This window comes from Physella acuta, unplaced genomic scaffold, assembly GCF_028476545.2.
Source record: "Physella acuta isolate Inbredline_101_S28 unplaced genomic scaffold, ASM2847654v3 ptg001079l, whole genome shotgun sequence".
In the NCBI taxonomy this organism is placed as follows: domain Eukaryota; kingdom Metazoa; phylum Mollusca; class Gastropoda; family Physidae; genus Physella; species Physella acuta.
Window position 1 is genome coordinate 354,851 of NW_026732596.1, and position 22,290 is coordinate 377,140.

The 22,290-nt window shown below is 31.3% G+C and overlaps 3 protein-coding genes across 4 annotated transcripts; 1 reads left to right on the forward strand and 2 right to left on the reverse strand.

Annotated features, from left to right (window-relative positions):
• Positions 1 to 1,112: 1,112 nt before the first annotated feature.
• Positions 1,113 to 8,901, reverse strand: LOC131955564 (THO complex subunit 1). The gene is made up of 19 exons (XM_059319729.1): positions 8,837 to 8,901; positions 7,338 to 7,414; positions 7,035 to 7,095; positions 6,674 to 6,740; positions 6,390 to 6,508; positions 6,185 to 6,233; positions 5,897 to 5,992; positions 5,728 to 5,798; positions 4,980 to 5,017; positions 4,766 to 4,874; positions 4,443 to 4,580; positions 4,230 to 4,330; positions 3,910 to 4,027; positions 3,553 to 3,650; positions 2,908 to 3,123; positions 2,648 to 2,798; positions 2,291 to 2,399; positions 1,888 to 2,069; positions 1,113 to 1,506 (listed from the first exon to the last, which is right to left on the reverse strand). Exons 1-19 carry the CDS (start codon positions 8,891 to 8,893, stop codon positions 1,411 to 1,413), a joined length of 1,953 nt encoding a protein of 650 aa, XP_059175712.1. The 5' UTR covers positions 8,894 to 8,901; the 3' UTR covers positions 1,113 to 1,410.
• Positions 8,902 to 9,182: 281 nt separating this feature from the next.
• Positions 9,183 to 15,188, forward strand: LOC131955576 (adenosine 3'-phospho 5'-phosphosulfate transporter 2-like). 2 transcript variants are annotated; one of them, XM_059319747.1, is made up of 10 exons: positions 9,183 to 9,231; positions 10,340 to 10,627; positions 10,998 to 11,119; positions 11,323 to 11,477; positions 11,679 to 11,786; positions 11,948 to 12,045; positions 12,410 to 12,502; positions 12,601 to 12,712; positions 12,825 to 12,894; positions 13,100 to 15,188. In XM_059319747.1, the coding sequence occupies exons 2-10, from the start codon at positions 10,400 to 10,402 to the stop codon at positions 13,251 to 13,253; spliced, it is 1,140 nt and encodes a 379-aa protein (XP_059175730.1). In that variant the 5' UTR covers positions 9,183 to 9,231; positions 10,340 to 10,399; the 3' UTR covers positions 13,254 to 15,188. The 2 variants fall into 2 exon arrangements, with proteins under 2 accessions (XP_059175730.1, XP_059175729.1); XM_059319746.1 differs by having other exon boundaries at positions 9,229 to 9,300.
• A 294-nt stretch (positions 15,189 to 15,482) lies between these two features.
• On the reverse strand, positions 15,483 to 21,709 carry LOC131955570 (adenine DNA glycosylase-like). The gene is made up of 15 exons (XM_059319736.1): positions 21,599 to 21,709; positions 20,580 to 20,639; positions 20,230 to 20,372; positions 19,956 to 20,066; positions 19,715 to 19,756; positions 19,332 to 19,403; positions 18,980 to 19,093; positions 18,437 to 18,534; positions 18,150 to 18,294; positions 17,909 to 17,999; positions 17,526 to 17,577; positions 17,022 to 17,152; positions 16,495 to 16,625; positions 16,125 to 16,286; positions 15,483 to 15,665 (listed from the first exon to the last, which is right to left on the reverse strand). The coding sequence occupies exons 1-15, from the start codon at positions 21,666 to 21,668 to the stop codon at positions 15,522 to 15,524; spliced, it is 1,566 nt and encodes a 521-aa protein (XP_059175719.1). The 5' UTR covers positions 21,669 to 21,709; the 3' UTR covers positions 15,483 to 15,521.
• Between the last annotated feature and the right edge of the window lie 581 nt (positions 21,710 to 22,290).

A 22,290-nucleotide genomic window follows, 5' to 3' on the forward strand; every position in this document is an offset into this window, starting at 1 on the left:
CCAGACACCTAAAATAACGTCACACCTCAGCCTATAACCCCCATTCAAAATTGCTGTTGAATTTTTCTTAAAACGATATTTTTCGAAAATTTTGTCAGAACTGTCAACATTGAGTATTTTGATCAATTCTTATTACAATTTATTAAAACCGTTTTCTAAAATGCAAAATGACTAAAACTCGTTTTCTAAAATTGCTTTTTATAATGCAAAAGTGTGACTTCACACCATCTAAACCCTCCCCCTCATCATACACTGTCTCATAATTACGGAACTCCCATCCCCCACCTACAAGGGATGTCATTTATGGACGACCCCAAATCTTATTGACAAGAAAGGTTACCTACATCATCATATCAGTTCCTTTTATGAAACTCACAAAATTCAATCTCATTTGTGATAATGATCGTCTCTTCATAACAAAGCAGTGTCACATGAGGTTGCTAAAATGCTACATCCATTGTGGAATAACATTGTGTAAAACTATTGTATTCAAATTTAAATGAAAGACACATTTGCACATAGTTTAGGCATTGCACTCCCTGAAGTTTTTCTCTACGCTACTTGAGAAAGACAATTAGCTAAAACAGATGAAGATTGGTGGAAGAAAAACATGGCAAATAATATCTATGAGCAGCCCAGAAATTTTTTAAATTTAAATGTCATTCTGTTACTTTAAAAGCATTAAAATTCTAAAAACAGTGTTAAACAGTAATGAAATGTTTTCTCTAAACTTTTTTATAAAGTGTTACACATTATAAAACAATTTTTTTTCTCTGAGAGTTTTGCTACATATAAATATTGATGGTTTAATCCATATTGCAGAACCTAAGTACAGATTGCTGGTTTGATTGTGCAGCAAGAAATGAATTTATGCATGTAAACAGTTATAAGGATTTTTTTTTTCAAATATTACTCTCAGCTTAAGAGATTACCAAATATTTTTTTTTGGGTCTGCCAACTTTTGAAAATTTTAGAAAGGAATTATTACACAACCAAAAAAAAAAATGGGTGCAAGTCACTAAAATAAAACAATGCTAATACTAATACATATGTTACGATGAAGGAGATATAATAAAAACAAGCCAATAATAATTTCAATAATATTTTATTTACAAATTTATTTGTTTTATCAAGAAACAAAAAGCTTAAACATTTCACTTTTAGAATTTTACTTAGATAGTCAATTTTTATTTTGCAAAATTGTTGATGCCATAATTAAATAATTGCCCAAATGATTTAACACCTGCAAATAACTTCAACATACATATTAGTTTGGTTTCAAAACATCAACCATAATTTACTTTTTTAACAACCAACGAAATAATTATGTACATAAAATTTTAACATGGTTACCAACACATTGTTTATTGTCATAAGCTATAAATGTATCCTACAACAAAACGGCTTTGGTTAAGGTGAACTAAATGCATCAAAGATCTGTCCTAGCCCTAGTTCAGTCAAGGCATCTCTTATGAGCATAATAGAGTCACGTTCTGCATCTTCCTCCTGTTGGAACACAGGAATAAATTTTGTCATTAAAAGCACATTTTTACAAATACTATTCATCAATAATTGTTTGAGATGCACATAAACGTAATTTATTCTTGAATATACAAGTAATGATACCAGAACAGATCAGTATAGAAACAAAAAGGCTACAACAAATTTCAATAGCTCAAAATGGATTCAACAATCATATTTTAAACCTTCAGTAAAAAAAAATAGTGTTTATAAAAACAAATTTAAATAGAAGAGGATTATTTTAGATCAAATGTTGAAAACTTAAAGCTTTGAAAAAAACCTTATATGCATTTAACAAAACCAAATGTATGATTTCAGACTGCATATTTTAATTATGCAAGTACATATGTGTATAAATCTACTCACCTGCCAAACTGTTATCATATTAAATGCTGACTCAGCCCCACCATCAAAGGAATCCTTAAAGTATGTCAGATCATCAGGTGGTATCTGCAGCTTCTCCCCCAGGGCCAGCCACTGAGATCCTACCTGGTCAGCCACTGTGCGGATCTGGTCCCTGGTCAGATGCTGTTGTGGACTGCTCTCATCTGCAAGTTCACAGTCGGTTTTATTTTCACATTAATTTTAATACTTTGAAGTATAATTGCTACCCTAAAATTATGCAGTAACATTCCCAGTTATTTCCCTTAGTCCGCCCATTTCTGATGAATGTCTAGTTTGAGTTATAGAAGATCAAAGCAGTATGTAGAGAAGTTACATATGCCAGGATACAAGAAAACATCAGCCCTATTGACTTTGTTTTGCTTACCCTGCTCATTTCTCATGTCCTCTTCATCATGATCCTCATTGTTGTCTTTGATGTCATCGTCCTCGTCAGCAACAGCCATTACAGTCTTGGGCTCAGCCATATGGTGCTGCTATAATAGAAGACAAAAAGATCACATATACTGGAGTGAGGACTACTAGGTTTTACCAAGTCCATTAAGCCATAGGTTTTTTTTTAAATAGGGTTCAGAAATTTTAGTTATCTTACAGATTTTAAGCTATTTTGACACTTGTTTTTTTTTTGCAAAAACTATTGAAGGTTAAGGGTATGATTCTAACAAGGCAGTATTGTGTACATCCTGTCAATGTTTAAGTACCAAAAAAAAATCTGTCCACTTACAGGGTTGATTTCTTTGGCCATCTTATCCACAATATCCTTCAAATGTACAGTTATTGGCAAGCCAGGGGTGTTGGTGTGGACAAAGAAATGAGGTGAGGATCGTGCAAGCAGACGATACGCTTTCCACTGAAAGTTCTGTTGGTTGATGTCCCTGTAAAGTTCATAAAATATTTTACATTTTATTTTTACGTACAAAAGTGTAAAAGACAATTCCCTAGAAGTTTGGTAAAAAAATTGATTGAAATGAAAAAAAAACATACTTGTATTGCTCTTCTACCATAGCCTCTGGGTCAGCCTGTTCTATGGCATTAGCAAAGAAGTCATCCAACTTTGGTAAAAACACACGTGAATCTGCCTTAGCTGCCTCCATGTTGTCAGGATTCAAGTTCCATAACCTTGTCAATTCAGAGTTACCCAGTTTCAGAGATTTCCCATTTGATGCCAGTAAGTCATCTCCAATTCTTTTTCTTTTTGGTCTAAAAATATGAGCATTTTATTTTCAGTTTTTGATAATCTTAAGACATCAGCTCAGATGAATCTTTCATCTTAGTAAATAATTGAAAATTGTAAAGTAAGTTAACACTGAATCTGACAACTTACATTTTGTTAAAAAAAAAATAGTTATTCAAAACTCATTTTATAATTCTTTCACCACTTTATAAATCTCATTTATAACAGAAAAACTAAAGCAATGAATTTCATATTTTCTAGAAATATCACTTGCCAAAATTTTGTAATAATGGATACAAATTAATTTCAGTTTCTATTGAAATTATTCATAACTCAATCCTATTTTTTTTTATAAATAGCAACACTAGTTGTATTCCTTGCTACATTAAAATATAAAAAAAAACAAAAACATGCAAAAGTCATGAATAATTAAATTTGTAAAACTCGTTACTCACCTAGCTTTAGGCTTGACAAGTTCTTTCCTTTCTTTAATGAAATTTGGACAACTGTCATTTTTCCAGTTGTTCCAATGCTCTTCACGCTCCAATATATGCTGTGTTTACACAAGAATACAAGACATTAGTTAATCTGCATTTATCTACAAAACTATTCATTTAATTTTCTACTGAACTCTCAGGACCAGCTTTGTGAAAGCCAGACTGGCAATTGTGACATCAATTGTCTCACTATCAACAGAAGCCATAAAAACTTCTGTATCAAGCAAAAACTCAGGGCAAGGATGGTTATCATCATAGAGTATTAACAAAAAGGTTTGAGGCCGATATAAATAAAATAAACAATTTTTAACAAACCTTGACAAAACTGCAGAACTGTTCTCCACAAGGGGGAGTTTCACAAAGTAATTTACTGACTTTCTCTTGAGATTCTTTGATCCACTCGGACTGTTCATCTGTTAAGGTGTGGTTGACGCTAATAGAATGCCAAATAAGAATTAAAATGTAAAAAAATTGTTTATTTTCAATTGTATTATCAGCTGTACCCATAAAAATAAAAACAAAAATATCTTTCAGTTAGAAAAAAATACATTTTAAAAAAACCGCTAAAGATTTTTTTTACTAAAAATTGAACCATAGATAATCTTAAAATTCATACTGTATGTAGGCCTACATACGTTTTAAACTTGATTGTTGCTCGTAAATACTGGAATATTATAAGAAACTGTACAAGGACGTATCGACGGAAGTTACTGTCATTTAGTTGCAAGTTCAAAAGCTGAAAAAAATAATGTTTTATAGAATTAACAATAAGCAGCTCTAAGAAAATCTGATTGTAAAGCAAGGTATTTGATAAGAAATTTTTTTTCAAATACTTGGATAAAACTCACCTTTTCACTGGTCAAGTACTTGGCAAAAAAGTTCTGTGCGTGTTTGTGCACCTGTGGTTGAGTGGGTCCCTTCTTTCTACTTGACGATACATCATCCAGTTTGTAGCTTGCAAATATAGACATCACATCTCCTGCATTCTGGTTGAAATGACAAACCAATGAAGGAAGAAACTACAAGCTTAACTTACACACACATACAAGTTACTTATTCAAGGCAACATAGAACAAAACTACAAGCTTAACTTACACACACATACAAGTTACTTATTCAAGGCAACATAGAATTAACTACACAGAATAGTTTAATTTAAAAGGAAACTGACTTGTGAAAATACATCCCACTGTGTTTTGTCGTAACACAGCAATGGTCGCCTAAAGAAATCTTGCAAGGCCCAAAACTTTCTGTACAGGTGGTAGTCGATTGGTATTGAGCTGAAAATGTTTTGTATAAATCATGTGATGGCTTTTTGTCATTGTTTTATTCAAGTTGCAGGTTTGAAATTCAAGTTTCAGTTGACCTCAAAAAAATCTTTTTACCTAGACTGGCTGACATCTTCCACTTCCATGACCTCACCCTGAATAAAAAAAAATAATTACATTTTACCACAAAAATATGCAATGTTTTAAAACATAAAAAAACACCACTATCTTACAAAAGGTAAGGTATTCTTTTTAAAAAATTTGAGTCTATAGAGGATCTTGACAATCCTTTAGTCAGCCACATACTGTGATATCCTATTGCAAACTTAAGTTAATCTATTGCAAGCACTACCACTCAATCATGGTTTCTAAGAATTCCTTCAATAAATCAATCCTTAAAATATGTTAACTTTTAATTAAAGAACAGTGAAAAAAATCCTTTATATGTGTATTATGTAAACTCTCAGGACCAGCTTTGTGAAAGCCAGACTGGCAACTGTGACATCAATTGTCCCACCATCAACAAAAGCCATATAAACTTCTGTATCAAGCAAAAACTCAGGGCAAGGATGGTTATCATCATAGAGTCTACATTAAATTATATATTCTAATAGATATGCACATGACTAGTGCATAATATACATAATATGCAAGTAAAAATAAGATATGCTTTCTCTAACTGTTATTTTTATTTGGTTTTAACCATACTGCTACTTAAAGTTCCTTGATTTATATTTTATCGTTTAAAATAAAAATGTCTACATAATTTTGTAAAATAAGCAAATTTATCAAATTAAGAAAAAGTTCCTAAGAATGCATAGCTAATTTGAGTGCAATAAAAGAAAGGAATTGTTAAAAAACTTACATTTCCTTGGTTCTCTTGCTTGGCATAAATGGTTACATTCTCTAAGTTGAACTGACTTGCAAGATTCAAAGCTATTTGGAAAAAAAAAGTGAATTTTGTTTCACATAATTTTTTTAAAATGCCTTAATTAAAATAATTATTTTAGACTTTTTTTTAGAAAAAAAAATACCTGATTTTTCTGATAGAGGAAATAATCTTGACAAGAACAATTGAATTCTTCCACAAAATACTGTATTCTGAGATTTTGAGAGTCTTCTAATTAAATCTAGAGGAAAAATAATATTCTCATTATGTAAGAAAACAAAACTGACAAAATATCTAATTGCTATCCACAATAAACAAATACTATGTAAACACTTCAGTAGTTTGTGAGCATACAATTAAAGCTAGTGATAAACTTCACCGAATAAACTTTTATAGTTACAAATTAAATAAAAAGTTATCAGTCAGTTCTCACCATTGCACATTCTAAGGAGGTAGTTTTTTCCTGATTCATAGAAAGGTTCCTGAAGTGGACACATTATTTTTTATTAAGAATCATTTAATGACATAAGAATAGTTACACAAAAAAAAACCATAAAAGCAAAGCATTTTGACATCATGTTACTTGTAAGTTTGAAATTATGTGAACAATATAACAAATTAAAAACATTTATAATTACAGATTTCCAGACAGTGACTTTATCTTCCACCAGGTCAAATATATCTTCACAGTGTTTGATTGTCAGCATATCAAAGATGTCTGCCATCATGAGGAATGGTGTTGAGGGTGAACACATATCTAAACCAACAAAAAAAATTTCAAGTTAGTCACTGATATTTGGTACTCAAGTATGTGTGGCAATATGTGGGCATGGCTCATCTATAAGCACACTGGTGTTTAAATACAATGCAAGTTTATTCAAGAATTTAAGAGGTTCAAGGTGCAACAATTTAAAACACTTGCCTTGTTTCACAGCTTGAATAGCAAATGTTATGACTGTCTTTAGAACACCAGCATTTGACACATCAGACTGTTTGAAGTTTAAATAGTTAGGTAAATTTGTGTGTAAGTTAAATGTATAGAACAGTTCATAAATAGAATAAATATAACAACCCTTTTCTCAATGTTAACCAAATTTTTTAAATTTACTCTTGAAGTTGACAAGTAAATTGAAGTATAGTAGAGGAATAATTTTTATAGATATTTGTGATACCATTGTTTGTATTTTTAAACAGATCTTTCTTAACCTTATCTTCAACTGTATATCTTAAAACAAATAAAAGAATCTTATAACAAAAGTTTAGGCCTATAATTTTATACTTACTATTTTTCGACACAGGATATCTCGAAAAACCTGATCCAAGACTGTTCTTTTTTCAAGTCCACTATTAAAGATTGAATTTGAAATGCATCCAATGGATATAACATGGGCTTTCATTACCCCATCACATTAAATTTAACATTGATTGTTGCAAAAATGAAAGAAATCTGTCATATTACATCATCCAGTATTTACCTAACCATGAACTTTCTAATAAAGTAAAGGAGTTCAGATTTACCTCTACAGAAATTAGGGGATTATTTACTTATATTGGTATCTAATGAAAAAGAACCAAAGAGTACTTACATGTTATCCTGGTATTCTTCAACTTGTGCCAATAAACTTTCAACATCCCCTGTTCCAAGGGATTTTTCAAGCACATCCTATAAATAATAGAAACATTATGATTTTACAATTACATGTTATGATAGAGTTCACAGTGAAGCAACTATCCTCCATTAACCAACCTTGTGAAAAAGCAATTGGCTTGGTACCAATAATGAAAAAGTTCCATAAAAACATACCACACTCATCACACCAACTTGCCATATAATATAGTAAAATGTAGGGCCCTAATACAAATTTGAGTTATTTAAATGAAAATTCATCAGCTATTTATTAAAACTAGTTTACTTTCTCTAAAAGTTGGAGATTTGTTCAAATATTTATTTTTACTGCATGCTAGAGAGAGTGTTTTTAGACATTGAGTCTATTTAGTAAAAAGTAGGATGGAATTAGGCCTTTAAATGGATTTTTGGATGGCTGATATTAAATAGACTCTTCTGAAAATATGTGTGTTAGGTTGTTAGTTATATTGTAATTTCGTCTAGCACTAGGAATGTCATTGACATTAGCCATTCATATTATATGAATTTAGTTAACTACCACTAACCTAACACCCTTTTTTAAGAAGATTCAATTACTGTACCATTTTTTCGACACTGAAATAAATATAAGTTAGAAATCCACAGGTTTTTTACTTTCTAGTATAGTCCTACAGAGTATAGAGGAAGTATTGTAAGCATGCACAAAAATCACATGAGATTTTGATAGTTTTTACTGTTTTACTTCTCAGTACTTCAACATAGAGTATGGGGGACTTATTTTAATTGGGCAAAAATTACATTTATCAAAATTTTGGTGTTTTATCCGTAATTGAGGATAAACTGGGCTTTGCAATTCTGTCTGTATGTCTGTAAACACAATAACTTGAGTAGCCTACTGTTACAGCTAGGTTGATGAAATTTCATATACAAGCCGACCCGCGGCGAATAATACGCCGCTATTTAGTTGTTTTATTTTCTACTTTTCCGTAATTCATAATTTGAATGCTGCCACTGAAAATATTTGCTTTAAAACCCTCCTTCCCCCCCCCCCCACCCCCGTGAAAGCAGTCTCCTCTTAGTTGCCTCCCCTAAGTTTAAAATCGTTTCAAGTGACAACAGACATAAACCATATTTTAAAAATTTTGAGACATCTTTGCACTGATGTTTTTTAGGTTACCATTGGCCAACCGATCATTCAGAATGGACACAAAAGTACACACACACATACACAGGTGACAGATTATGAGATTAATCCTTTCCCCCCCCCCCCCCCCCCCTCCCCCAGCGATTGTCAGACTTTGACAGTCACACACACAGTGTTCAGTATGACATGACAAGTGTGACAGTTAATGAAGTTAATTTTCTTAGTCGCAACTCTCTGAAATTATTGCAATAATCATAAAATAGGGCAATTATTAACTATAATTAATTTAGATCTAAAACCTGAATAGCGTTTCAAGCAGAAAACTTGTTTTTTACCTTAAACTTAGCTCTAGCTCTATCGAACTCCAAAACTATTGTGTCGGATGCAGCCATTTTGTGATTGGCTGTCCAGGAATGAAATAAATTTTAAGACTAACCTTCTTTAACTTTCAAGCCCGTTTATTCTAAAGAAAGTGTGAGAAACACCAGAAAGATCTAGATATCTAGGTCTTATCATTTGACACATCAAATAGATTAGTAAAGATAGAACATCATAATAATATATCTAGGCCTAAATAAAAAGATAGATAGATTAAATCAGTTAGGTCTGAAATTTAAAAAATAAATAGGCTACTGTAATTTTTAGAATCATAAAGCGTATGTTTAACTGGCAATTGTAAGGAAAAAACATCGAAAGTGGAACTGCAACGTTTATGGGCCTAGGACCCTAGGTACACTAGATTCTAGATCTCAGGATCTATAAGCCCTACACTATACTACACTGATTGACATTGTAAAATGTAATCTATTGTCAGACAGTAATACCTGAATAAAAAGAAAATCGATCTATAGAACATTATTATAATAACCTAGACTTATGTAGTATTTAGTTCTTGTTTTTTTTCTACTTTTCAGTAATTCATAATTTGTGAATTCGACAGTACCAATGCTGCCACTGAAATATTTGCTTTAAAACACTAAAACCCTCCTTTCCCCCACCCACCCCCCAACTCCCCCCCCCCTCGTGAAAGCAGCCTCCTTTTAGTTACCTCCCCTAAGTTTAAAATTGTTTCGAACTAAATTATCTGCCCCTAATAGCTGTCACTAAACCCGTCTCTACGATTGTAAACATTTAGCGTGAACCACAGCTCACCAGATTATGTGGGGAGGGGGGTGGTAGCGATATGCCTAGAGAGGAAGAGAGGGGACTGCTAGGCGCGCTTACAGCTTTGTGTTTTCTAGGGTCTCCAAGAAGAGAATTATATATAGTATAGATATTTATAGCAGTAGGAGTAGCCTAAAGAATCGATAGGCCTAGGCCTATTGAATTAAATTTACTGGATTAGATCTAGATCTATAACAGTTTAGACTTTAGAGACTGGTAACAGTTACTATTTAGTAACTATTTACGAGTCTTTATAATGTTAGGGCTGCCTAAAGCGTCATTGGTTTTTTTTGTCACTGTCTAGTTTTAAATGCATACTGATAATTAGTGATAATGATATATCAGAGTTTTACCTTACACGTAATTTAGGCCCTTATTTTGTCATATTTATCACTAAAAATATTTTCTATATAAGTTCTGTAAAAATTCTTGAATTTTATTTCTAGTAGGCCTATACTCCATGTGATCATAGTTAAATAGTTAAATAGTAGTATCAAAATTACTGTTTAAAAGACTTAATTAGGCCTACATGATTTATTTAATATATAGGGCTAGGGTATTATGATAGTATTATCATTAATATTTCATCAGTCCTTTTTTTTAATAATTAAATTTTATATTGAAAGATATTTTTGTAAATCCATTCATTTTAATAATTTATGTTGTTTTTTCAGTTGCAATGGAAAGGCTTTCTTCAGAACTTGTAGCATAGAATTTTCTGAAAAATCCCTGTAATGGCTCAATTGTTTTCCCCAGCAAGTCTGAGGCAGAATGCAACGTTTTCCATTAAATCAACAGTTACACCTATAAGCTCAACATCAATAAAAATGCCAGAAGGGAAAGAAACCAAAGAAGTTGTTCAGCTGTGGTGCTTTGACTTAACAAATTTGTCTCGAACATGGCAATTTATTATCCTAACAGCTTTGACTTTCGCTTTTTATCTTGTTTATGGGTATATGCAGGTAAATATACGTTTTAACGCAACCATACTTTAAAAATCTATACAAGATTACAAATATGTAGGGGTTGTCCGTAAATGATATTACTCACCTGTGGGGTTTATTTTTACTTAGTTTCATTCTCATGTAAAGGGGTAAGAAAATATGATATAGCATGCATTGTTTTTCTCAGTAATAAATATAAGTGAAAAATTTATGTCTGTAAAAGCAATGTTTGTTGGATAGAACATATTGATGTTATTAATGTGGGCTGGATGTAGTTTTTTATGGGGTGGAGTTGTAAAAATCAGTTACAATTATTGGTTTAATTATTACAGGCACAAAAATGTGTGCATACACTTTGCTAATATGTATTTTGAATTTATCCTTTTAGGAATTGATATTTAAACTTGAAGGATTTAAACCTTTTGGTTGGTACCTGACCTTAGTCCAGTTTGCATACTACACTGGTTTTGGTATTGCTGAGCTGAATCTAAAAGTAGACAAAAGTCGAAAGTATGTGCCAAAGTTTACTCATGCAATTGGTATTTTTATACTTTTTATCTTAAATGTTAGAGAAAATAAAATCAAGTATATTTAGGCCTGCTTGCTTTCTGCACATCTTGTTTATGAAGAACATACATTTTTATTCACTTCTTGGTTTTATATGTATAAAATTATCTGGCAATTTATATATTTAAACATCATTTGCCTTTCAGAATTCCACTGAGGATGTATCTATTGCTTGCTTTTCTTACAGTAGCAACAATGGGTCTTTCCAACACATCAGTTGGTTATTTAAACTACCCAACACAAGTTATATTCAAATGCTGTAAGCTTATACCAGTATTAATAGGTGGAATTCTTATACAAGGTAAGGGTGGGTGTATACATGAAAAACTGTATTTTATTACAAAGATGTTAAATTGAGGCTGCAGTTTTGATTCTAAGAGAGTATTTTCATGTTATGCACATCAGTACAACAGTAAAATGATGTTTGTATTTATTATTGAGTATGCTTGAGAAATTTTGGTCTGATTTCTTAAATTGGGCACGTTTGTATATTTCCTATTAGGAAAAAGGTTTAGCTGGATTGATATCACAGCCTGCTTTTGTATGAGTATAGGCCTCATCCTATTCACTTTAGCAGACAGTGCTGTTTCTCCAAACTTCAACACTTATGGTATGTTTACACTAATACTAACAGTATACATAAACTTAATCAACATTTGCTTTGTATTTTTTTAGACATTTAAAAAAAACTAAATGAATTATATCCAAGTATTTGATCATTAAATAATTACTGCTACTTTTTTAACACAGTGTAAATATATATTCTTTAAGGTATTACTCTGATCTCACTTGCTTTATGTGCTGATGGTGCTATTGGCAATGTCCAAGAAAAGACACTCAAGCAATATGGTGCTAGTAATGGTGAAATGGTAGGTTTATTTATACTCTTTTTATTATGATAACATGAGTCCATAAATGAATGTTCTTCACATTAAATTATGTTGATAAACATAAGAATGCATCATTGCTAATCCAAAAGTTTTGAGATTGCTTCCTATTTCTTGTTTATAGTTAGTCCAGTAGTCCATTCAGTATGGATAGATACCCAACATAAATTGGGAAGTTTGGCAGAGTGATGCCCACACACATCACTATTTATACAAACTTTTTTCCCTATATGATATCGGCCATGACGTCCTTAGTGATATTTTCCTTTCAAAGATTTTTATTAGTGGTTTCTAATTTTTTTTAAGTTTCTTTCAGTGTTTACATCTTGCTTGTTTTTAACTATAGGTACTTTATTCCTATGGAATTGGATTCATCTACATTTTTGTTGGCTTGATTGTGTCAGGCAGCCTTTTACCTGCTTTTTACTTTTGTCAGCAGGTGAGTTTGTCTCGAATTGCTTCCATTTTACTATTAAAATATTGTTTATCATTTTGTGCATATTTATCTACAGTGTAATTTACCTTTTTATTTTTCAGTATCCTATTGAGACATATGGGTATGCAGTTGTTTTTTCAGTGACCGGATATTTAGGGCTCTACATTGTTCTTACAACTGTGAAATGTTTTGGTGCTTTGATTGCTGTCACAGGTATTTAATTTTGACCAAGTAAATTTAGATTTTTACAATTTTACAAGTTAATTAACCATATACTTTAATATGTGCCTCAAGATTAATTTATAAACTCCTTCCATCTTTTCAGTAACTACCTGTCGAAAAGCTGTGACTATTGTATTGTCCTTTATGTTTTTTGCCAAGCCTTTTACATTCCAGTAAGTTCAATTTCATTTGAATAAATAAATAATTTTTTATAAATAATGTTAACAGTTAGTGAGTTAAGTCCCTTTCCATGACTTGGAGTCTAATTTAGGTTATGCTAGAAACCTTTTTTCATTTAAACTGGTTTCCCAGCTTATATTTTTTGGTCTCGCTTTAACCATTTCTTGTGTAAACTCTCTATTTTTCCTACTTGTCTAGGTACCTGTGGTCAGGACTGGTTGTGTTACTGGGTATTTATCTCAACCTGTACAGCAAGAACAAAGCAAGCTGGGATGCCAAAATTCTCCACTTCCTGCAGAAATATGGTGTAGTTACAAAGAAAAAAACTCTACTCCCAGAGAACATTGTTTGATGTATATTATGTTTGCTAGCTTCTCAATACTTAGTGGGGGCAAATATTAGGTTAAATAATGATAGTTGTCATTTTTATCAAATTATGCCAAGAATAACTAATTTCTTACTGAACTTATTAAATTTATGCTAATAGGTGTGTGTTTTAGTACTTAACTCTTTAGTGTGTAAGGTTTAACATTTTTTTAATTTCATATTTATCTGTGTCACTTGTTAAAGAATTCCACTTGTGTTTCCTGCTGATTTTTATTTGTTTATTTTTATCCCTTTGACTAGACATAATTTTAACAATAACAACTGTGATAGTTTGTGTTATCATCTGCTGTGATGCTAGTAGTTAAAAAATCACAAGCCATGTAATATTATTATATCAGATTGTATTAAATCTAACATATTTCTCTGTAACAGATATATTTGATGTACTATGGACATTAGAGCCAATTATTTATGCAATTAGTGTGATTAGCTGGTAGCTCTTTCAATTTTATAAAGCCTGAAAGTGCCTATTCAAATTGGTTTTATATATTTTTTTCTACACATCACTCATCAACAAATGTGCTTAAAGAATTGAAAATCTGAAATTACATGTTATGGAAGGGTCGTTTATATTTGATATAACACAAAGAGGAAAGAGGGTTTAGACTTTATAAGGTTTTATTTATATTTATTAAGCTGGTTATTCATATTTTTTAAATTTAAGTATTGTTGTTTTTCTAGTGGAGGAAGAGGGCGTGTCTGTTTTTTTATAGTTTGTCATGGATATGTATAGAATACATCAAAGTTTATTGTTGTTAACAGAATATTAATAGATTTTGTTAGAGAATGAGATGATAAATGGGCTTGCACTAATTTGTCTTGAAAGAAATGTTATTCAACTGGTAAGATTGCAGTGAAATTATTCAAACTCATTCATATGTAATAAAAGTTTTTTTTTTTTAAATTGAAATACACTTATATTTATTTTTATTCTGGTTTCAACAAACTCTATAATATATTATTGGTAATGTCAATGTTTGAAGGTAAATTTCGTAAAATATTTTATTGAACTATTAAATATGTGTGGATTTGTAAATAATTGGGCAGAATACATTTTGTTATTATTGAAAAACACATTTTATGTGTTGCTGGTGATTTCTCATGGTTATTTATTTTTTGTAAATATGTAAAAACTATGTTTTGGAATATGCTTATGTATGTTACATTCAAACAATAGACAATATTAATGCTTATAAAATTTCAACCTATCAATAAATTTCTAATGATTTAGCAAGATGTTACTCAATTAAAGTTTAGATAATTAAAAAAAGTTTTTTTAGAACAATAATAATTTTGTACCTTCATAAAAGTTTGGCTGTGGCATACTTTTAAGTACGCATATCCTGTATTGATTTCTATAGCCTAAAAATAAATGTAAAGCATTAGTCCTCTTGGTAATACATTTTATTTTTAACAATGTACCAGCCTTCAAAAACAGGGCAATTTATTAAGCTACTCAAACAATATTGTTTTAGTTATGCTTGCTAACTTTATTTCATTATCTGACTTTGTACAACATATTCACATAAAACTGTATTCGTTAGTTAATTGTGAATGAGCATCTAATTATTAATTATTACACGTTTTTGTATTGAAGAAGCAATCTCACTTTTTTAATGCTAAAAGTTGATAACTGCTTTTCAACTTTTTGATTTTTATTTAAAATTTTCTAAAAGCGGTTCATTTTTTTTTAGAGTATTGTATAATGTATTTTTCTTTAGTTGGGTTTTGTTGTATTAGCCAAAAAAGTTCTAACAGAAAAAGCTTATTATCTGCTTGAAAAAATAAGGGCACTCGGTAAAAGTACTAATATGTAAGATTCTTTGGCTTTGAAATATTGTTCCTTAAATTGGGCTGAAAATATTTTACACTGGTCTAAAGATAAGCAATAAAGGTATGCACAGGTTTCTGTTGTGTTTTTTATTCTTACATTACAGATAGGCATTTATTATTCTCTGCTGTCATTTTTAATAAGCTGTCTTTTTTTTTTTTTGGCCCAAAAAATATTCACAACAACAGAGTGTTGCATTTTCTAGCTTTTTTTATTTGCCATAAAAATCTGTCACATATAAATCATACAACACAAATGTAAAAATGTGTGTAAATCTGCTTGATATAAACATATACAGAATTTATAAAAATACAAGAATACCTAAAATGTTTATTTACATAATATCTCAACAAGTCGATCACGTTAACTGTAATCCTCACACACTCATCAACACTAGTCCAACTAAACTTGTTTCTTCTGGAAGAAGTGTGAAATAGAGCTCTGTTTTTTCTTAGGGTCTTTCAACACTACCTCATCTGATGGATTTCTTTTTCGCTTTTGCTTTGTTTTAGGCTCTTGGGAAAAACTTTGGAAAATTTTAAAAACCTGTAAGAAATTAAACAAGTTAAGAAACATCAATGTGTAAAGTGTTAAAAAAAAAATTATTTAAAAATATAGAGTTAAATTTACTAATCTTTCATGAATAAAAATATTTAACTTACATAAGAATTTCAACCTATGATATCCAACAAATATCTACTAGGTTAACAAAATTATAAAATAGGGACTTTTCTCAACTGCTTGTATTGAACTAAGCTTAAACTAAACAGTAATTTTAAAAATGAAATCAGTTTAGCACCAACTTATTTTTAAAATCAAATGTGTTGATACCTCAACAGTATTGTAAAAAATGTAATCCTGATGGGGTTTTTTTTCAGGTACAAAATAGAAAATGAAATTTCAAACTTTGCAGCAGTAGATGATTAAAGTAAACTTAGAATTAGCGTTCATTGGAAAACAATGCAATACATGTTATTTCTTTTAAAAGCTGATTTAGTTAACTACCTTTCTCATCCCTGTGGACAAGGCTGCTTCTTTGATCTGGTGCTCTGTGAGCCATTTTGTGGGGAAAAGTTCACAGGTGGATAATGTCGCTTCAACAGACTCGTCAACATCCACAGCCCAGATTTTATACAGGTGGTGAACGTGAGAAAACATATGCATCACCTTTAAACAAATGTTATTATTAGGCTTTGACAAATTCAAAGTCCATTTGCTGAAATCATTTTATCTAGGTTATAGGCGCTTTAAAAAAACTTTTTAGTGTATAACTGTATTATCTTACAAACATTTAAAAGAGCTTTGAAGTTAAGACAAAACTTATTGAACATCCTATTCACAGTTCATAAAAGCACTGGAAAAAAAAATCACTAACCTCACCAACTGGTTTCAGTTCCTGAAGGATTGTGTCTTTCAAGTTATATTTTTTGCTGAAAGCTTCTGATATTTCACTTATAGAGTTCTGCCCACTGCATGATGGGAACTCCCACATACCAGCTAGGAGACCTTTAAGATTAATTTTAAAAACAAATATTTTTAACAACACTGATAGAAAATAAATGCAAAAAAATAATCATTCATTTTATTTTCTAATTGTGGAGATATTTGTTCTGACAATAAATATATTACAGCAACTATTTCTGACTGACGTTGAATGTGTGGAGGTAGTGTGGTTAAAGGTGCATAAAACAGGCTTCGTAGTTTGAGTTCAATTCTTGATTATAAAATCATGGGGTTGCCCGGAGTTACCACTGGAGTAATTCCGGGAAGGTAGTGTCGTAGTAAACTCAAAAGAAGTTATTAATGGAAGGTAATGTCATAGTAAACTCAAATGCCATGGCCAAAAACATTATACTATGCTTAAGCTGTAATAACCAAAGAGATTTAAAAAACTGAACTCACCTTTCTGTGGTCTTTGACAAACCATAAAATGGTGGTTATCTTTTTTAGTCAGGGCTGCAACAAGAACATTGATCTCTTCCTGTTTGGCTGAAGCTTTCTTTGGCTTTCTAGGGAAGTTTTGCACACCTAGTCTAAAAAAAAGATGTTCACAGTTAACTTAATAGCTTTAATTTAATAATAACCAATTTAGTTAAAACCAGACTAATTTTGAAGTAATACATAAAATTTGGAAAAGTGGGAATACCAATTTTAAGAATAAAAGAAACTGCCTATTATTCAATATTTGCTAAAATAGATTTTAATGTCTTAGTAAAGAAAGATTGTAACAGTCATAGCATGTTATGGTGAAGATACTCTAAGTAGAATGTATATAAGCTTTGGTGTATGAGTATAATAATGACAATCATTCAGTTTAAATAATGGACAAAACATCTTAATGACTTTTTTCTTGTAATAAAGAGCAGTGATGCAAAAACATGCTTTCAAGTCAAATAATTTGCTTACTCTCTATCCCAAGGTTGGTCAGATGGGAGGCACAGCTTACAATCTGGTATTACTGAAGATGGGAAACCATTTAAAAATATATGTTATTTTTGCCACAGCTAAAACTAAAATAAAACCTGAAAATCTAATGTGAACAATACAAAATACAACATCACTGAGTCTAGCTGTACATCTTGGATGTATTTTAAGCATTTTACAGATGTGGTATTTTCTTGTGGTTTGTTTATGGGTGGCAAGTTCTAATGTCAAATACAGTGATTTACTCAGTTTATAAGGCAATATTTTGATTTGTGTAAAACAAGTAATAACAAATTCAAACCCAATTATAACAGTCTTAACCTAACAACATAAATATCAAGGTGTGATAAAATAGTGGTTTTTACAGCATTCAATATCCACAAGATTCACTTTTTTCTCTTGATCTTGGGATGGTACACATAACTTTTTTGCAGATTCACTTCTATCTTTCTCTACCTGTAATAGAAGATGAAAATTTTAAAAACTTGGGAGAAATTCCTTGCTATATTACAGTTAAGTACAAAGAAGAAAGATCACACAGCTACTACTAACTTTACACATCATGCCTAATTTAAATTTTAAAAGTTCGTGAGAATTGTATCATACCATGGCATAAGCTCTACAGATTCCCTTTACTGGACACTGCCCACAAGATGGCGCTTTTGGTGTGCAAACTGTTGCTCCAATCTCCATCAATGATTGGTTGAAATCGCCTGGTCTCTGAGGATCAACAATCTGATTGGCTAAAGACCTGCCAGGGAAAATATTAACACTTATGATAATGTAAATAATTCACAAGGATATTATTAATTTTGAAGCTTAATTTGTTAATACTTTATGTTAGTTACAAACTTTGACTGCAATAAAACTATGTGGATAAGAAAAAACTGTACCATATTGTGTCTAATACTTCTTGTATGTTTACACTGGCTCCAATAGACCTAAGACGGGACAAAACACGGATCACATTTCCATCTACAAGTCCTGTTACCTGGTAGAGAAGTTGTATAATAAAAAATGGAATTGTTTCATGACTGCTTTGGTAGTTGGATTAGTACAAACTATATTAAGAGTAGACATTTGTAGTAAATAAGAAGGCATTAGAAAAGCAGATTGTTTTTTAAATGTAATTTAACCTTTGGTGTGATTTTTAGTAACTTTTAAAAACAATTACCATCAAGGCAAAATTAGAGAATAAATAATGTGGCATTTATTTATGCTTTGGTATATTGATACTTATTTATTACAATTTGCAAAATAGTCATTTTAAAATGTCAAATATTACTATTAATGATATTAGAACAGTTTTTTAAACCCATCAATATTGTTGTTATTGTGTGACAAAATCAAATGCAGTCAGATTCCAAGTAATTTAAGGATAGTTAGCACAATCCAGTTTATTTCTACAGAAAACCATACGATGACAACAAAATTACCTCCCCTAAGGCAATAGATGCAATAGCTCCAGCTGTGTAGGGCCCAACCCCAGGGAGAATTTTTTGCAAGTCTGCAGCCTTTTTTGGCATCTCACCTGACAGCTCATTGACAACCTGGCAAGCAGAGAAAAAAACAAAGTATTTAGCACATAATGCATCAAAACTAATGAGTATATACTGAGAGCTGCTAATAGCACACTGCTCAATACATAAAATTTACAAATAAAAATTTAATTCAAGTTATTATAAACATTGAAGAAATAGAAATGAACTTCTTCATTTTTACTTTCTATCACACTGCCAAAATGTGTTCATAGTGAACGAAACTTTTTAAAAAAAATGAATAGACTACCTTTTGAGCACCTTCAAATAGACGCCTCCCTCTTGAATAATAGCCTAAACCTGACCATAACACGTTTACTTCCTGTGAAAACATTAAATAAACATGCAAAAGCTGTTGTAATAAAGCTTCTATAATTTGGTTTTAAATATGTTTTTTATGTGGCTCAAAATACACCATAGGTGATTGGCTAATTGTGAATAATCCCACAAATGATTAGTCTAAGAGGGTACATTTTATCATTTGCTTTCATTGAAAACAATTTAATAATGCTACTTAAACCATGAGTTTTAAAATTAACATTAATCCTTCAAACACAGCCAGTCGTTATGGTACCTGTACTGTAAACTAATGAAGGTGTTAAATGATATCAATCAAATGATTACATATTATACCTCTATATTGGATACTGCAAGATCTTGTAATGTTGGCCACTTCTGAAAAAATATTGGTATTCAATTAATTTAATGCAAAACAGTAAAGTGAAATAGCACCCACAAAAAGATTAATAAAAACTGAAACTGTTTTTTTAAAATGGCATGTAACAAACAACACTACAGTAAATTAAAGTTTATAAAACCCCACAGGAACAAACATAAAGAAATTCATTTTTGTTAGCTCTGGGCTTAACTTCACCTGCATCCATTTATTATAATAGTTGATTACAGTCGCGACTTGTGTTTGTTGCAGCATGATCTCTGACACCCACACTGCATACGCCTTTTGATTTATGTCTTTGGTAGATATCTGGGAATTTCAATGTTTCTTAAAATATGTAGATTTACACTGACAGAAAAGTAACAGAACACAGTTGAATATGTAGACATATGCAGATACTGCAAAATAAGCTTTTTAATAGAATACATTTTGATTGTTCATAATAAAATGCTTCAAACAAGAAAATATGTACCTGTCTCCATGGTAGATCTCTTTTATTTGTGTCATACCACGACAGTAAAGATTGTCTTAAGCTTGTGACTTCTGGTTCGGAAAATGCATGAACGCTGTTGCTTCCATCTAATAAGCTGACATTTGTTGTTATTTTTTTGTTATCTAAAATTATATGATAATAAAAATAATTCCTGTTCATGATATTTAGGCTTTTAATTGTGTACTATGATGTGAATGTAATATAAAAATATATGAAGGTGTAACCAAAAAATTTTTGTTTAATTAAACGAAATGAAACATTTTATTTTTGTTGTTTATTATATTTAATTGTTAAGATTAGATTGAATTTAAATAAATAACATTTCATACCATTTTCCTTTTTCTTACTCCGAACCATGATAGTAACAGCTCTTTTTATTAACTCTGAAACTAAATGAATTCATGATAAATATTTTATTAATCAAGCAAAGTATATTCATGTTGTTAATAACTAAATAAAAAATTGATAAATTAACATTTAGTAGAGCAATGTTGTACAACACTGCCTTTTATTTTCCATATTTTAATTTTAATGTTGCTACAAGTTGATACAACTGGCTTACAATTTATTGTGTTTTTGATCTAGATCTATCTAGATCTAGATCTACATTGAATCAGAATTGTGTTACAGTTAGGCGTAACAGTAACAGTATAACAGTAACAGTTGTAGACTGTTAGTACTGTTAGTTACAGTTACTAAGAGTTAGTAGATTCTACTTATTAGTTCAATAATAAAAAAGTTGGTAATCTATCGTTTTGGGTACGTAAAATCGCCCGCGTCTATTAATGTACGAAAACGTTACCTCATTGTCAAGGCTGTAATAGAAGTATATTGTGATATGTTTGTGTCAAATATAGATAAATAAATAATAAACCTAAATCAATGGCTAAATATATCAATATAGGCCAGAAATTAACTTTAAACAGCAGTGTCTGCAAGCAAAATTTGCTATATAAACAGCAGCCATTTGTAAAATAGAGTGAATTCCGCCTGAATCTCGCGCTATATAAAAAAACTTTAACAAGATGGCTGCTATAGTAAATGAGCATGGTTGCATCTGTTGGAAATAATGGAAACATCTCTGCTGTTCATTTATTACTAAAAAGTTTTAATTCAATTGTTTAAAAACAGGTAGGGGCCTACATAAATGAAACAAGGAAACATTTTTGTATTTTTCAAAACATAAATCCTCCTCAAAATGTGAAATAATTATTAAAATGTAAGGAGTCACCTGTTTTTCACATTACTAGATCTAGTCGCGGGCGATTTTTCGTACCTAAAACTAGACTAGTAAAACGATAGATTACCAAAAAGTTTAGTACTGACTCAGACTCTGAGACTGTGTTACCTTTACTTTTACTGTTTGTTGTGGATAATAATCTAAAAGTAAATTGAACTTCTGCTCTAAAGCATGTCATCAAAAAAGTTAAATAATCTTCACAAAGAGGTAGATCTAGATCGAGTAGATCTAGATCTAGATCTAGATCTAGATCTAGATCTATTTGTTAAAAAGTAGATCTTAGATTTTTATCAGCGAACTATTGTTGTTTTTAATGTTATGCAATTATTGTAATACCCGCCCTTACCAGCAGTACAAAATGTCATGGTTTTGTTTCGCAATTTAAATATCTTTCGCTATAGTACTTAGGCCTATATATATAAACTAGAATACCCGTCATCCGTTGGATAACTGTGGGTTTCGGGGGTCATCCATCAAAAAACATCACGTCTGTCACTCAGAGGCATAGCGACCCTTCCCGGCGCCCGGGGACAAAGTTTTCGATTTGAACCCCCCCCCCTCAAACTTTTGATGTGCACCCCCCCCCCACTCAAACTTTCGATTTGAACCCCCCTCAACCTATCAATTTATTTTTCCAAACCATTTTGGCGCCCCAACATATGCCCCCCCCTTCCCCCTCCCCACCCCCCGCCTCCCCTTCCCCCCCCCCCACCCCCCGCCTCCCCTCCCCTACCGTCCCCCCCCCCCTCCTCGGTACGCTACTGCAGTGTCACTTATCCTCACAAAAAACAGACCCCACA

Bases quoted from the DNA above. Each gene is read 5' to 3' on its own strand.
- LOC131955576 (XM_059319747.1), top strand. From the start codon at position 10,400: ATGGCTCAATTGTTTTCCCCAGCAAGTCTGAGGCAGAATGCAACGTTT. The intron at 11,787-11,947 runs GTATGTTTACAC...ATATTCTTTAAG, and splicing joins TCCAAACTTCAACACTTATG to GTATTACTCTGATCTCACTT. The intron at 12,503-12,600 runs GTGAGTTTGTCT...TTTATTTTTCAG, and splicing joins CTTTTTACTTTTGTCAGCAG to TATCCTATTGAGACATATGG.
- LOC131955570 (XM_059319736.1), bottom strand. From the start codon at position 21,668: ATGACATGCTTTAGAGCAGAAGTTCAATTTACTTTTAGATTATTATCC. The intron at 19,757-19,955 runs GTGAAGTTAAGC...ATATTTTTTCAG, and splicing joins ATTATAATAAATGGATGCAG to AAGTGGCCAACATTACAAGA. The intron at 18,535-18,979 runs GTAATTTTGTTG...CTTCTCTACCAG, and splicing joins CATCTATTGCCTTAGGGGAG to GTAACAGGACTTGTAGATGG.
- LOC131955564 (XM_059319729.1), bottom strand. From the start codon at position 8,893: ATGGCTGCATCCGACACAATAGTTTTGGAGTTCGATAGAGCTAGAGCT. The intron at 6,509-6,673 runs GCAAGTGTTTTA...TTGTTGGTTTAG, and splicing joins TATTCAAGCTGTGAAACAAG to ATATGTGTTCACCCTCAACA. The intron at 5,993-6,184 runs GTGAGAACTGAC...TTTTTCCTCTAG, and splicing joins CCTCCTTAGAATGTGCAATG to ATTTAATTAGAAGACTCTCA.